At 45.7% G+C, this 15,849-nt stretch overlaps 1 protein-coding gene across 7 annotated transcripts in view; it reads left to right on the forward strand.

Annotated features, from left to right (window-relative positions):
- KANSL1 (KAT8 regulatory NSL complex subunit 1) overlaps window positions 1-14,872 on the forward strand; it is a 189,201-nt gene extending 174,329 nt beyond the window's left edge. For 5 of the 7 annotated variants that reach the window (XM_073235719.1, XM_073235718.1, XM_073235721.1 and 2 more), the window contains 8 exons: window positions 6,040-6,222; window positions 6,678-6,866; window positions 7,200-7,348; window positions 10,756-10,877; window positions 11,411-11,468; window positions 11,675-11,787; window positions 12,542-12,794; window positions 13,117-14,872. In XM_073235719.1, coding sequence (XP_073091820.1) covers window positions 6,040-6,222; window positions 6,678-6,866; window positions 7,200-7,348; window positions 10,756-10,877; window positions 11,411-11,468; window positions 11,675-11,787; window positions 12,542-12,794; window positions 13,117-13,344 — 1,295 coding nt within the window. In that variant the 3' untranslated portion in view covers window positions 13,345-14,872. The remainder of the gene's footprint in view (window positions 1-6,039; window positions 6,223-6,677; window positions 6,867-7,199; window positions 7,349-10,755; window positions 10,878-11,410; window positions 11,469-11,674; window positions 11,788-12,541; window positions 12,795-13,116) is intronic. The other 2 variants (XM_073235722.1, XM_036997123.2) reach the window with 1 other exon arrangement.
- The last annotated feature ends 977 nt before the right edge of the window (window positions 14,873-15,849 follow it).

Below are 15,849 nucleotides of genomic sequence, written 5' to 3' on the forward strand. Positions count from 1 at the left end.
AATTATTGAATTCTTTCTTGGCCACCCAAATCCTATACTGTCTGATGCCTTGTTATTAAAACTCCCTTCTGCTGTGAGAACGAGCACAGTAGAACATTTCTGCTGCCACGTGACTTCCCTTAAGAGCAGAAATATTTAGAAAACTTGGAGCATATGGACAGCAAACTAGATAGTGTTTAGGTTAGGAGTGGTGGAGCAGTAAATTAACTAGAACAAAACTGTTTACTCTGGGCGTCCGATTCTCAAGCTGATGACTTGTACCTTCTCTTGCCATTTCAATTATAGCTTATATAACTTGAGTTAATCATTTGTATAGCAATTTATGGGTCGCAGAGTGCTTCTCTCAGTAATCTTGTAAGGTGCCACTTCAGTTTTACAGATTCAAAAACAGGTTTGTAGAAGTTGTGTTCTGTCTTAGGCTAAATGGCTACAGAGTTTAGGTGGCTCTCGAATTCAAACCCGGGTCATCTGATGCCTGTCCTTTGTTTCACTGTATTTCCATGTTCCTTCCTAGCCACGTTATTAAGAGAAGTCAGGTTTCTACCCATTTCTAGACTCTGGCTACAGATGTAGTCACCAGGAAGACTTAACATTTTTGGGGTTACTCTCTCAGGATTACAGTGTTGAATTATATTATCTCATATTTGAATAAAGAAGCCTGAAATGTCTCTAGTTCTGTTCTGATTTTGATAATGCTTCATACTCATTGAATATCAGCTGATAATGGTCATTTCTTTGTCTGCAGTATTGCCATGTACAGTTGTGAACTGCCTCCCTCACCCCCTAATCAAATAAGCCCAAACCATTTGCCTGACATCTGCTGCTGCATCACTCACCACCACTACTAGAGGTACCCATCCCCTAGTAACACTTTCCTTCTGACTGCATCCTGTCTTTGTATCTGACCCCTGCCGTTAAGCTTCCCCTTCCATCTCATTCTAAACAATTAACGGTAGTAGTGAGAGGGAAAGAAAGGGAAGATATGGAGCACCCCTTTTTGTGATCTCCATCATCTCCATTTTCCTGCTTGCCTCTAACCAGTTTTCTTTGTCTCTCTTACACACTCTGGTGTTTGGACAAGAGAGTTGGTTATTAAATAATTCTTATGAGACTTGGAAAGGAGAATACATATTTTGTTTATTATCCCAAACAGGATGTATGAACATATTTGCCTATGGATAAATTAGACTTTATATGGGTTGACCTGGGGACCCAATCACTGTATCTAATATTGTTCCTGTTGGGGTAATTTTGCTTTGATCCAAACAGCTATTACATTCAGAATGCAGGCTTTTTGCAAATTGGAAGATTCCCAGGTCCACAAAGATGCCCAACTCCAGAGGGCACCATTATTCTGTGAACAGCACCTCCTAAGTATTGAGAATCCCCATTTATTACTGTGTAGAATAGTAACAGTAAAGACTAGAAGACATCATAATACTGTGAGTCACATATGTCTGCCCCTAACCTGACCTCTGAGCCACCCTTTGCAAACCTCTTTTATAGATACTTAACGATGGCAGGATTTCCAATTTTTCGTTTTCAAGTAGTTTTATTGATGTTTAACTGGTTTTTGTAGTTTCTTAGGATGGGAACCAACTGCAACTCTTTAATCCTAGAGTCTCCTCCCTTGACCACACCTCATCCCCATCCTCCACCTGTGGCTAGAGATGATAGAAACGGCTGGAAGGTGGAGGCATTAGGGTGTGATATCCCTTTAGTACTCTAAAAGGAGGGGCTTTTGTTTCCTTATCTCCTCACTTAATCAAGGCAGTTCATCTGTAGCTTGAATGTACAGGATGTATAAACCTTGGGGAAAAGAATGGTAAAAATACGCTTGGGTTTAATAAGAGCACCACCTGCTGGCCATGAAGATCTATGCTCTTTTGAAAGAGCTTGCCAGGACAATTAGTGGCTGTGTGCATGAGGGAGGCTTCTGCACCTTACCAGTAGGAGGAGGAAGTAAGCATTACAAAAATATCCAAAGAAAGTGTGCCTGAGAAAATGGTGGAAAGTATTGAGCAGAACAGTCAGGTAAATCATGCTGTCATACCCTGGTAGGCCTGAAGTCAGGGTCTTTTCATTTTGTTTGAGGAAGTAGTGGCTCAAGATGATGTTATTAATCACTTATTTTCCTTTTACTGACCTGATCTGTCATCTTCACCCTCTTCCCTGATAATAACACTAATGCTGTTCCCAGTGCAGGTAGGAAATGTGTGAAGTCCTTCAGCTTATTGTGTTCTATTTCAGTTTTAGCTCTACACAGAGACCAGATGTTTAGACCAGCAATTCCTAAATGATTGTTTTTGTTCACTGACTGAGGAATTTAACTGAATTCCTGTTTACTCTCACATGAAAATAGTTAAAATACAGCACACTTACTAGCAAAGTGTAGAGGCCTGAGTCTCTTAAATATTTTATGATTGTTCCTAACTGCTTTTTCAGTGGGTTTATAGGGGAGGTTGCTCTTGATTTGGCAAGATAACCACAACTCCAGGGCACAAAGAGGTGTATTCTACAAGGCACAAAGCGTTACTCTACAATTGCACCAGTTTCCACTTCAGAGCATTTAAATGAGGGGAAGAGGATTGGGAGTAGAATTTTAGTTGAAGAACCATTAGTTTAAGAAGTTGGAGTTGAGAGGAGGACTTAGTAGTCAGTTGTCTAGCAGGAATAAATAGGTTACTCTCTTGTGCTTACTTGAGTTGATAGATAATGGCTGTCTGGATTCCATTATTTAATTTTTTGAGATGGATCTGAGGTCTTGGGGTACAACAGGAAATTGTGTTGTGGTTGCTTAGCCTGTGTCTGCAGCAAAGGAAAGGAGAGCCAGAACATGTGTGCTAGGAAGTTGCCAGCCCCCATGTAGCCCTGATCTTGCCAGTCCATGACTTACAGTTGAAACGGCTCTTTAACTAAAATTTGTTTTACAGATGAAGCCCAGCTGAGTGGTTTGTTCTTGTCTCCTCCTCCTCAGCAGTGGAATCAGGACCTGAATCGAACCCTATTTATTTTTAGCCTATTTCTATTTCTACTATAACCAGGTCTCTCATATCTATATCTTCTTTTTTCTGTGGCTTGATTTTCAGGTTTGGGAGCGCACTGACTGGGGAAAATAAAAAGGAAGAAGAGAAATCATTGAACTCCTATTATATCGCCTTTGCCAAGTAGAGTAATTCATGGACTGACGTGTATTCTGGGGTGTAGAGGAAGTGTTCCCCCCTCTCTTGAGCCTGCTTGATACAACCCAGTTAAGCCCAGATATCAGAATGCCTCTAACAATACTTAATTGTATGTTAGAGGGTGTTAGTACACCCCTTTCCCTAACCACACTAAATTAAGGATACCATTAGAGCTGTTAAACTCAGTTCTGATTGCTTATTAATGGGAAATCCTTTACTTTAGTGTCGACCATTTTGGGGGGGCAAAGGGGAATCAAGCTATTTTATTGAGGTTTGAGGGAGGAGTTGAAGGTCTGGGAGCACAGTGAGATTCAACATCCTTGGCTGGGGCTTCCCCAGGTGGCTGAAAGCTTACTTTTTTCTTTTAAAAGGTTGAGATAGATGAGTTTATTTTTAGGGAAAAAGAAGGATGATTGTGGGGGGGGGGGGATTCTGAAGACAGCAGTGTCTTCACAGACTGTAACTCAGTACTTGGACATGTAATAAATATTCATTATCAAAAGGTTTATAGTTTTCCTAATTTGTTTCACTGCCTTAAGGGCTACTGGTCTCTTCTCAGAATTAGAAAACAATGTCTGGTGCTGAGGCTGCCTGTCCATTGGAGGAAATCTTGAGAAGGGAACTATGTTACTCATTCAGGAATATGTTCATTCCAGTTCTGAAAGGCCTGGTGTTCAAACTTGTTCTTTGAAGTGTCATGAAATCCATGGTCTGTGCTACAGGAAAGAGTGATTAAATGTCTTTACATAAAGCTGCAGAACTCTTTTGAGAAATACTGCATTCCACCTCAAAATTAAACCTCTCCATTCTCTGGACCAAAGAATAAATTTCATGGTGTAGTGACTGAGACTGTGAGCTTTATGGTTACACACACCCTGAGTTTGAATGTTGTTGTTTGTTCCTCAGCTGTGTGACTTTGGGCAGTTAATTTCCTCTCTAAAGTGTGCTCTTTAGAAGGAGCATGATGATACTTACATCATGGAAGTGTGAGGAAGATTGATGCCCACATGGTGACACACACACAATGCTAGCTCCACAGCAATGGGTCCACTGATCCCCCTCTTCTCTGCTCCCCACTCCTGGCTCAGAAGGAACACATCCTTCATCCTCTCTGGGAGCCAAAATCCCATAAATGTTTGGGAAATAAATACATCTGTAATAGTTTAGGGGGTGGAGGGAGCGTGCCCATTGATGACTAGAATTTGGAGTGATTTTTGACAGATGAAAGAACAGGATAACTGGAGAAATAAAACTAGAAACAGTAGCCCAAAGCACATGGAGGAGTGAACGCCTGTGGGGTAGGAGCTGTATGGGGATGGTTTTTCTCCCACAACGGGAAAGAGCACAGAGAAGTGGGGGTGGGACATGGGCATTTGTCGGGGTGATAAATTTGGGCTTGTCTTGGAGTGACTAAGTTGGATTTTCCTCCTGCCCCCCATGTCTGCTTCCATCTAGCAGTGGTATTGCATTCTGACCTTCAGCATTGGGTATGGACTTGGGGGCTGAAACTTTTAAGTATGTTCCAGTTGTTAGTGGTTCCCAAGAGGAACTGGGAGGTAAAGAGAAATGTGCTGGTTTTCAGATTTAAAAGGGACCCTGGAAAACTCAGAACCATGTAAAAAGACCCATACAAGTATCCATGGTGGTGAAATTTTAGAATATTGAGAATATGAAAAGGGAAATTTCAGTTTCAGCTAGAGGTTCTTGCCAGCATAAGAGGGCAAGAAGTAGAGGTAAAAGGCATACAAATTGGAAAGAAGTAAAATAATCTCTATTCATAGATGACATACTTGTGTATGTTGAAATTCCTAATGAATCCACAGCAACTTTAAAAATCCTGTTAGTAATGAGTTTATTAGCAAGATCATAGGATATAAGGTCAGTATATTAAAAATTACCATATTTCTATATACTAGCAATGAACAACTATAAATTGAAATTTTTTAAGTGCTATCCTTTATAATAGCATAAAAAACATGAAATACATACTTTGTTAAGTTTTTGGTTGGTTTTGTTTTTGTTTTTGCAAAAAAAGATCACTTGTAAGTGAGTAAGAATCAGATTCCATCTTATCTGTAACAGTGGATGTTAGAATATAATGGAGCAATATCTGAAGGTCTAAGAAAATTAGTTTTAATCTAGAAATACTTTTTCTAAAGAAATGACTCAAGAATATATTCTTAGAAAAATTAAAAGCGTAACTAAGAAAATGGAAAGGTACAAGAAATGGTGAACAAAATAATAAATTATTTAAGTCTAAAGATGAATAGGTCACATTGCCTATTAATTAATAGCTAAGAAAAAACCCTAGATAGTTGGAGGTTGTGGGGCTATGGAGGAAAGAGGGGAAAGAATGGTATAGTTCTTATTTGGGGGGAAGATGTACCTAGTACATACGGTCCCTGATGAATGCTTGTTGAATAAATACATCCTGGTTAATTCTAAACTAATAGAAAGAAGTAAGTTTGAACATTTTAAATGTCTCTGAAAGAATGGAAACAGGATGTTTATAAAATAAAGTTAATAAACTTAGATTACATCAAAAAAAGATAACTACATCAATCTAACAAAGGTATTTTAGATGTTTTTTTTTGTTTTGAACTTGAAAATAAAGGCAAAAGTTACTTGCTTATTAATACAACCATGATCTTCGGTCAAGTTCAGATAAACAGATCTTCCATATGACAGTGCCTGCCCTATTGGTCATCACGCCACTGGGCAAATCAGAAAAGGGTGTGATGTGTTACTCTTTCCCAGGGTAGAGCCACAGTTACTGGTGGACACACCTCACTTGATGAGAGAGGAGCCCAAAGGCCAGGTGTCTGGACTCACCTGCAGTGTTTCATGTTTCTTGCAGATGTTCCCACAAGCCTGCACTTCCAGAGCATGCTGAAATCTCAGTGGCAGAGCAAGCCTTATGACAAAATCAAACCTCCCAAAAAGTTTTCACTTAAGCACAGAGCACCCATGCCAGGCAGTCTGCCAGATCCAACTCGTAAAGACAGGCACCAGCTGGTCAGCTCCTTTCTAACAACAGCCAGTAAGTTTCAGGGGACCGGGGAGTCCTCCAGTTATTTTTCTGTTCCTTTTATATTCTCAAGTTACTGGGGGTCGGGAGAGGCAACGGACTGATAGAAGTTCAGCTCACAGTCTACTTTTTCTGCTTGTCTTTGATGAATTTCAAAAGCTATTTCAGACACCATGCGTCTTGGGGCAAGACCCAAAATGCACAGTGAGCAGCCATCAGTGGCATGGCCTGGGGTCCACCTGCGGTCAGGCTGTTTTCTGTAGCCTTGTGGCACTTTCTCTGTGGTACCGCTGTGGGGTCCCTGGCTGTCCTGGCCATTGTGCTGTTTGTTAGAAGCTTCAGTCCCTGGGGGGCTGCCCTGCTGCCCTGGGTATCTGTCACTGGCCTAGAGAGAACTCAAGAGCTTGGAACTCAAAAAAAGATTGAGAGAAGATACTTCACAGCTCTTTTTCTGTTCCCCTCTTCAGAGCTGTCCCATCACCAAACCCGGCCTGACAGGACCCACAGGCAGCACTTAGACGATGTGGGGGCCGTGCCTGTGGTGGAGCGAGTGACAGCGCCAAAAGCAGAGCGCTTGCTCAACCCACCGCCACCCGTGCACGACCCAAACCACAGCAAAATGAGATTGCGAGACCATTCATCTGAGAGAAGTGAAGGTAGGGCCAGGCCCGGCACCTCTACCTGCATTTGCACCTGCTGAAGGCTTCCTGGGGCAGTCGGCTTCTCTTAATTGCCCACAGCTATGTCCTTCACTTTCTAGGAAGGCAGAGTAGAGGAACCCTACTGCTTCTAAATGCAGGACACTTCTTAATGCTGCAACAGCCTCTGCCCGGTCCCTATCTCCATTGACCAGTTTGCTTCATCTTTCTATCCTCTAGGCTTAGAAAGCATTTTTACTTTTACTGTGTATTGCTGGCCTTCCTAGCTTGCGCTAGAAGTAGAGCTGTCTGAGATAGCCATGTATTCCTCTCTTCTGTTGACCTCTGCAGTGTTGAAGCATCACACAGACATGAGCAGTTCGAGCTACCTGGCGGCCACGCACCATCCACCGCACAGTCCCTTGGTGCGACAGCTCTCCACCTCGTCAGACACCTCTACACCCAGCAGCTCCAGCCCACAGATTCCAGCCAGCACGTCTGTAAGTACCTGCAGGGAGTTGGGCTGGACGTCCCTATGCAGTTGTATCTTGGTCAGGTAACTGTAGCACAGCGTCTCCAGACGGCTGTGGAGGCCCAGGGTGGTTGTGCAGACTCAACACATCATGCTGTATGGTCATTTATTTTTAAGTCAAAGTGGTAGTATTTCACCTGTTCAGTTGTTTTCCTTGAGTTGCTTTTCGTAGTAGAGATGGAACTGTGCTAAGCCATCCTTAGGAAGCTTGATGGAGAGACAAACTCTTAAGGTGGTCTGTGACTATTCGAGATCAGTGGGACTCAGTTTCACACAGGACTCAACAATACCATGGCTCTAATCCTGTTGGTCCAAGAAGTAAACGTGAAAGGATGATAGAGGAGAGACACCTGTGGGCATTGGAGACATTTGGTTTCCTTTTCACTGTGTGGTGAGTGCGAGTCTGGATGGGAAGGGAGAAGGTGGAGCCCATGCTTTTTGGGTGTACAGAGCGGAGGTACAGGTCCAGCAGGCTGCCCGCCAGTACTTATGTGTAGTCCATTCACAATGGCAGGCTGTTTGACGCTCCGCCTCAGCTTTTACAGTGCCACACTCCATCCCAAAAGCTATTTGCACAGCCATTCCACACACACATTCCCATTAATTTCATTCTAATGTTTTAATTCCTTGGCGTGTGCTTCCTTGAACACATATACCTGTAGCTACTTTGTACCCACTGAAGGGTTCTTCATAAAGTAATTATAATAACAGTGGTGATAGTAATAATAAAATGCTGCAACTGTAATGTTTATTGTGTCAGTGCTAAGTGTTCTGCAATGTCATGCCATTCATTCCTGTAACACCCTCTGAGATGTAGGTGGTATTCAGGTTGCCCATTTGTAGGCAGTGAGACTTGAGGCTTTCCAAGGGTAAGTAAACTGCATGAAGCAGGCAGCTTGTGGGGGTTATAATTGTGATCCAGACCCAGGCAGCTCTTCAATCATTGCACCTCACCAGTGAGCCTGGGTTGGGGCACTGCAGAGGTGACTTAGGCAGGTGCTCTGAAATCCCTTCACAGTTTACATTAAGAAACATCTAAGCCCACAAAATGTGCTCAGCTAGTCTCCTGTGATCAGGTAGGAATTCACCTTGCTGTCTTTGCTCTTAAAAAAAATCAGGCATTGTTTTCCAAATGACCTCCTTGTTCTCCTTTTTTACCTCCCACACCCACAAATTTTCCCAACTAGGTGTGTAGTATCTATCACAAACTCAGTTACTCACCAGCAAAGGGTCTCAGGTAACCAAAGGATTTCACAGAGTTGAATTCTGATAGAAAATCTGAACTCTTGAGATCAGGACCTGGTGAGACTTCAGTATTTTCTCACCTGCCAGCCCTACTGTGTCTGGAGAATGTTAACTTAGGCCTGTATCATTTGATATTTTTATGTATTACTTACTACATACAAACTGTGCATAACATTATGCTGACCCTTAAGGCTCTCGCTGGCAATTTTTTAAAAAGAATCCAGGTTCATTTAATAGAAGAGTAATAGGCCAGATACTTAAGGTAGAGAAACCGGAGGACACTGGAGAAATGGGAGGAGGGTGGTGTGGTGTGGTGCTACTTCACAAAAGCTGGTGGGTGCATCAGAAAGGGGGGCGGGGAGACACAGACTTTTTAAAGCACTCTTTATCTTGCTTCTGATGTGGGACCAGGTTTGGGAACCACTTTCCGTTCCCATCTCCTGCTCTCTACCTCTGACTCTAGAGCAGGAATAGTTAAGTTGGCCCAAATGAGTGCCTGATGGACCAGGGGCATCTGGGTGGAGGTGGGAGCTCGAGACCACCGAACAGTCCCACCACCCACTCCCAGCGCCTTCCCACGAAGGTACTAGCTGCATGCCCAAGAAGATGGAGGGAGAATAGACAGCTGTTTCCACCAGCCACATTAATTTTTAACCAAGTAAGAAAAGCTCTCTCTTGAGGCTTCTTTAAGGCACACTTCTTATAGTGGACATGGAGTTTCAGCAGAGATGTGGCACTGGCAGAGAGAGGCCTCAGTGCATGAGGTTACTTATCCTCAGCCACAGAACTCGCCAGGCCAGATTTGCAAAAGTTTCTCCAACCATTTTGGTTATTAACCAGTTATCTTAAATTTGTGAGGTCAGTGACAATATTTTCATTTGGTGGAGAAGGAAGGTGAGGTGGAAAGGGTACTGTGAAAAGCTCAAGTCACAGGTGACAGCAGCTAAAATCCTGGACAGGGAGCACTGCTTTTCAACATTCTGAGAATGTCCTGAAGTGATGGAATGAAGCAGCCACATTACCTTCAGAAACAAGAGTAGAGTGGTTGGTTGTAGGAAACAGCCTCCTCATCTTGCTTCACTAATCCCTCCCCTCTGGGTGGCCATACTTGATTTGGGTTTGAATAAAGCCTCACAGGTGTTGCCAGCCGGATTGTTGCCGTGGCAGCATGTGTGTCATCCCACTGTTACCCTCTGGCCTCTCACAGTTTGGTTGCCAGTCTGTTTCAGGATAGGGTGTTTGCTGTCTGGACACCAGCAGCTAGGGGACTTGTCCCCGCATGGAGGAAGCCAAGCCTTTTGGCTCCCTGCTTTATTCTTCTTCTGATCTTGCAGCCGCTGTAGATGCCGGCCCCTCCTATAAGGGATCCTTGTCTGGCTTCTCTCCCAAGAGTGTGATCTCAACTCCCTGTGGAAGCAGGACTGCTTTCTCCAGGACTGGGATCTGTTCGGCCAGGTCCTCTTCCTCAGTTTCCCTCCCCCATCTCCACTGATACAGCTAGAAAGCTCTCAGCTCTTTCCCTAAGAAGAATGATCAGAAAAAGGGGAAATCACCTAAGGGCTAAGCAGATGGTGAGTGCATATTTAGCTGAAGAGTTCAGATCTACCAGGAGGAGGCATTTTCATGGCAACCAGTGTTAGATGAACTGTTGAGCTGGGCCTATCTTTGGGCATATTTCAGTGTAAGGAACTCGTCTTTTTAATCCAGAGCCACTGCTAGGCCTAAGCATTGCTTTTAGGAGCTACTGAGTCATAGACAAGGATAAAAACAGGAGCATTTAAAAGGTAGGGGGCAGTGAAAGTGTGTGTGGAAGAGTAGGAACCACACAGTAGTTTTCTCAAGGCCCCAGGGTACCTGCCCCTGTAAAATTACACAGAAGTCTGTCCACTTGAGCCCATGAAGGGATGAGGTGGCCAGTGAGGCTTATGACCAGGTTACTACTCTTCAGGGCCTCCTGGCATTCCTCCTGAGTACTTCATCGTTGGGGAGCACCTCCTCATGCGCTGCGCTGTGCCCCCCCTGCTGCCCAGTCCCCACCCAGGGACCCAGGGCCGGGTTATGGTGACCCTGTTTTATGATTTGATGTTTGTATAATTGTGCCTCCCTTTTAAATTTGCCTTTGTCTTACAGCAGCCGGTAAGGAGGAGAAGGGGAGAGAGTTCATTCGATATTAACAACATTGTCATCCCGATGTCTGTTGCTGCAACAACCCGTGTAGAGAAACTACAGTACAAGGAAATCCTAACTCCCAGGTAGAGACCGAAATAATCCTCCCCTCTCCCTTTCTCCCTGTTAGTCCTTTCTCCCTCTTCTATCACTGAGCTTTGAGCCTTAGACTCAGGTTCTGTCTGCTCTGTAAGAGAAGGTCTTGCCTGTTAGGAGTGAAATTATTTCTGTATATAATTCTCATTCCATTATATGAGCACCATCTAGACCATAGGTCAGACTGGCTATAGACATGTTTTGTTTGACACATAAAATGTGTTATAAAATACCAAACTTGTGAGTATCAAAGCAGAATTTCACATATTTCCACCTTGGTTGACAAATTGGAAGATGGGCCAGCCCTGTATGAGCACTTCCACCCGGTAGCAGTCAGCGCAAGAGTGCTGGTCCCTCTGAGTTTGTCATAGTCTCCCCTCCTGCTTCCCCTGTTTCTGGCCCTTGAAGGCATTTGAGTGTAGGGCCTCTTTGAATGGCCTGCGGGGCTCCTCTTCTTGCACGAACGCATGTATCCTGCCCCAGGCTGCCTGCCTGCTCATGATGCCCCTTCTTGGTTTTGCAGCTGGCGAGAGGTCGATCTTCAGTCTTTGAAGGGGAATCCTGAGGAGGAGAATGAGGAGGTAACTGCATGGCCATTCTTTCTTAGAAGAACACATGTACACACTCCAGATGCCTCAAGATCTGTGGGTGTCAAGGGCAAGCTCATTGTATTGTCCCACCTGAGAAGAACCTAGTATGGGGTGGGACTGCTTCTATAACTGGTCTGCCCATAATTACCCTTGGCTTCTGGAGGAAAGAGGGCATCAATGAAGCTGCTCTGTTGCAGATTGAAGACCTATCTGATGCAGCCTTTGCCACCCTGCATGCCAAATGTGAGGAGATGGAGAGGGCTCGGTGGCTGTGGACAACGAGTGTGCCACCCCAGCGGCGGGGCAGCAGGTGATGGGGCAGGCACAGGTTCCAGGGCCCGTGGAGGGAGGGTGGAAGGGGAGTTTGGGTTCTAGCTGTGCCCATGGAATTGCCACTGTCTCTCTGTTGCTCTTCATATTCATGTGCTGGCAGTGGCTGGGAATGCAGTTTCCTTTGTGCTCCTTGGAATAAAAGGGGGTGCAAGCAGTTGGATGCTGGGTCCTTGCTGAGTGGTTGGTTACTGTCCAGTTCTGACAAACTCCAGTACAATCTCATGGGCTCCAGGAGCAGGCTGTCTATGGTGTTTGGAGGCCTCACCATCAGTTAACTTTCCCTCAGACAGTGGAGTGTGTTTTTGTCATCCCTCTTCAAAGAACTGTCCCACCCTACCTGTTGGTTGCGAACAGTGGCAGAAAGCCTCAGGATTCTCAAGTAGAAAGATTTAGGGCTCTTAATCTAAAGTAGTGTGTTTTAGGGCTTTTTTCTTTGACTATAGTTTTCAAAGTCTGCACGAATTCCCTTCCCCTGTGAATTCACAGGACACCTTTCTCTTGGGATGATAGGGGTGCACCACTCTTAAATGGCATATAGTGTACCTACCTGTGTACCTAGCAGTGGGAGGAAATGAAGGGGGTTCATAGTTCGCAGGAAAGAACCATAGGTGCCAGTCCCTTGGTCCTCCAGTTGGGATGCTTTTTCGTGCTTTCTCACCAGCCCCCTGAAACAAACATACAAGAAACCCCCTGTTATACAGGCCCTCACGTTTGCACTTCTTGGTGTTCAGGTCCTATAGGTCATCAGACGGCCGGACAACACCCCAGCTGGGCAGTGCCAACCCCTCCACCCCTCAGCCCGCCTCCCCCGATGTCAGCAGCGGCCACTCTTTGTCAGAGTTCTCCCACGGTCAGTCCCCTAGGAGCCCCATTAGCCCAGAACTGCACTCGGCCCCCCTCACGCCTGTGGCGCGGGACGCTCTACGGCACCTCACCAGTGAAGACACCCGGTGTTCCACCCCAGAGCTGGGGCTGGATGAACAGGTGAGGGGTGCTGCCTTTGTGAGGCGGGTTGGCAGGGTGAGGGATGAGTCTGGGAAGGGAGATACCTGCTGAAGGTGGATCTTGATCTTATGACACTCCTCCCCGTTTTGAAGGGGACAAGGAGTGCCCTTGAAATTGACCTTCTGAAGGTATCATGGAACTGGCCATTGTTCGAAGAGTGCCCGCTCTGGGAGGGGTCTTCCCCATCCACCCCAGGAACTGTAGAGAGACTGGTCATGGACTCCAGTCCACACATTTTGGGACAAAGCCTTGGGGCAGGAGGCAGGCTGGGACAGGGTCCTCACCCCTTGTCTGCCCACAGTCTGTCCAGCCATGGGAGCGGCGAACCTTTCCGCTGGCGTACAGCCCCCAGGCAGAGTGTGAGGACCAGCTGGATGCACAGGAACGGGCGGCCCGCTGCACTCGGCGCACCTCAGGTGGCAAGACTGGCCGGGAGACAGAGGTGGCACCCACCTCACCTCCCGTTGTCCCTGTCAAGAGTCGGCATCTGGCAACACCAGTCACAGCTCAGCGTCCAGCTCACAGATGAGCAGGACAGGAGAATCTAAACAGACTCACTAACTATTGGCATTAAAGCTTCAGAAATCTCTGCGTTTGATATTCAAACATCATATGCTGGAAATTTTCACAGTTTTTAGTGAATTTAAGGAATTTAGATTCTACTTTGGTATTTTTTTTCTTGTTTTGATTTTTGTTTTGTTTGGTTTCCATGTTTGTTGTCACACACCTGAGCACTTCTCCAGTCGGCAAATGGAAGGTCAGAATAAGACCCTGCTGGCCTGGCCCTGCACATCCACTGCACTGTTGAATCACTGGACTCCGTGATGCTAGATGGTCACCCCTCCCTCACTGTGGGCAGGGTGGGGCAGCCAAGTGGGCAGAGAGCACGGAAGCTCCGGCTCAGTGTTGCCGCCTTCGGTCAGGGTGGGCAAGAGCAGCAGGCTCTAGGCTCTTGCCCCTCCCTCTCCTCCTGCCTGTGCCTGGCTTCCCCTGGGCCAGCTGTGCTGGAACCCCCCGCCCCCAGCCCCAGCCCGCAGCCCCTTCTCACTGAGCGCTCAGCCCACAGAGTGACTTGCCCTCGTTATCCAGATCTTGGAGCCCGACTTTGGGTTTCCTCTGCATGTGGTCACCTCTGTTGTGACTCCTCCTCAACTGCAGTAACCTGGCTGCAGCTGCTCAGGCCCCCGTTCTGCCCCTCCGTGCCCTCTTGTCTGCTCCCCCATGCTCATCCACACACACACACACACACACAAACCAGTCCTTCCACTCAGTCCTTCTCACCACCTAGTCACTGTTAGGACTACTTAACCTCTCTTACACTCCTCTGCAAACTAGGGGGCTGGGGAAATGAGCAGCCGTCTCCCCTGTGTAATTCTGTTCTCACTGACAGATCCCTTCGTCACGTTCTTCCCCACCGGCTCCCCGTCGGTGCCCGGCCCTTCCCTTCGGGCGCCCTTGCCTGTGGAGCGCTGTCTGCTCCTGGCTGGGGGTCCGCGCCTCTCCCCCTTACCCACCCCTTGGCTCACCTCGTGCCTGTCTCATGTATGATCACAGCACCAAAAAGGGGGGGCAATAAGGACTTCTTTGTTTTATTTTATTTTTTGCCATTTTGTAATCGTATAAAAATAGTAGACAAACTGCTTAATGGTTGGGGTTTTTTCACAATTTTCAACATTAGTGATTTTTTTGATTCTGTTTGCAAGTTAAAGGGTTTGTCATTGTTTCTTTTTAAAAACAATAATGCACCATATCCCTATGCATAAAAGTGCTTCTTCTATTTATAAGGTTGAAAATTCTGAATAACCCTTTTAGCATTGTTAAAAAAAACAAAAACAAAAATGGAAAAAAAACCTTGTATTTTGTAAATATTTTCTTTTCCTGCTTTGAGCTGTGTATTGGCAGCGAAACATGTAGCTGTCTTTGTTCTATAGAAATGCTTTTCTTCAGAGAAGCTGATCTTTGTTAATGTCTTGATTCTGTTCGCACAGCACAGACTAGTGCTTAAAAAAAAAAAGGAAGGAAAAAGTGAAAAAAATAATAAAAAAAAAGTTACAGAATGTTGTGTGCCAGGCCTTTCTTGACATTGCCCACAGTAGTGGTGGCAGCTTAGGAGCCAGCCCTCCTGGTGCAGTTCTCTGACTTGCTCTGAACCTTGGGAGGGCGCCATTCTGTCTTAACGGACACCTGGCAGGGCCATTTGATGGTCACCGGGACGGGATGTATTTGTTTCCATGAGTGGGCGAGGTATGGGGGTGCCAGGAGGACAGGGGAGTCTGTGTAGATCTGGTTTTTATTTTTGTTGGGTGTAATGGATCCATTGCCTCTTGATGTCCTTTCTCTAGTAAGGCCACCAGTATGACATTTTAGCTCTATTCTAAATTGCCCTAGAGATTTCATGACATTGGCCCTTTCCGGGTGAGGGGTCAGTGAGACTGAATGTACTTTGCATGAAGCCTGAGCTTGTTCTCACCTGCTCCCTGAGGCGGTAGCATCTTTCTGCTGAAGAGGCTAAGTGCTTGATTTTCTATGTACAAGATAAGTGTAAGGGCCTGGTTCTCCCTTTACTTTCTTTCTTTTCCATGGCAGTCAAGGTTATAAAGCCAAAAAGGCTGCCCGTCCTGACTGTGAGAGCCCCACGTCCTGCGGCAGCCCTTCTGTTTGGCTGCCTGTTGCTGCTGGTATAGTTGCAGTGAAGATCTGCTCTACTTAAGCTGCTGTCTTCAGTGGCTAGAACACAACTGGGGAAGCTGAGTAAAGTATTGTGAAGTTCTGTGTGAAAATATAAGGGTTCATTGTTATGACCTTGACCTAATAATTAGTAAGGAACAAAAATTGACATGATGGGTTACTGGGTTCTTTGTTGTTTTCCTACAGATCTTGATTTAGTGGACACATTCCCTAATCCAATCCGTAACAAGGCTCCAGAAGAGAGCCTTGTTGCTGCCTGGTATAGTTGCAGTGAAGATCTGCTCTACTTAAGCTGCTGTCTTCAGTGGCTAGAACACAACTGGGGAAGCTGAGTAAAGTATTGTGA

The sequence above is a fragment of the Manis javanica genome, chromosome 4 (assembly GCF_040802235.1).
Source record: "Manis javanica isolate MJ-LG chromosome 4, MJ_LKY, whole genome shotgun sequence".
Lineage (NCBI taxonomy): Eukaryota > Metazoa > Chordata > Mammalia > Pholidota > Manidae > Manis > Manis javanica.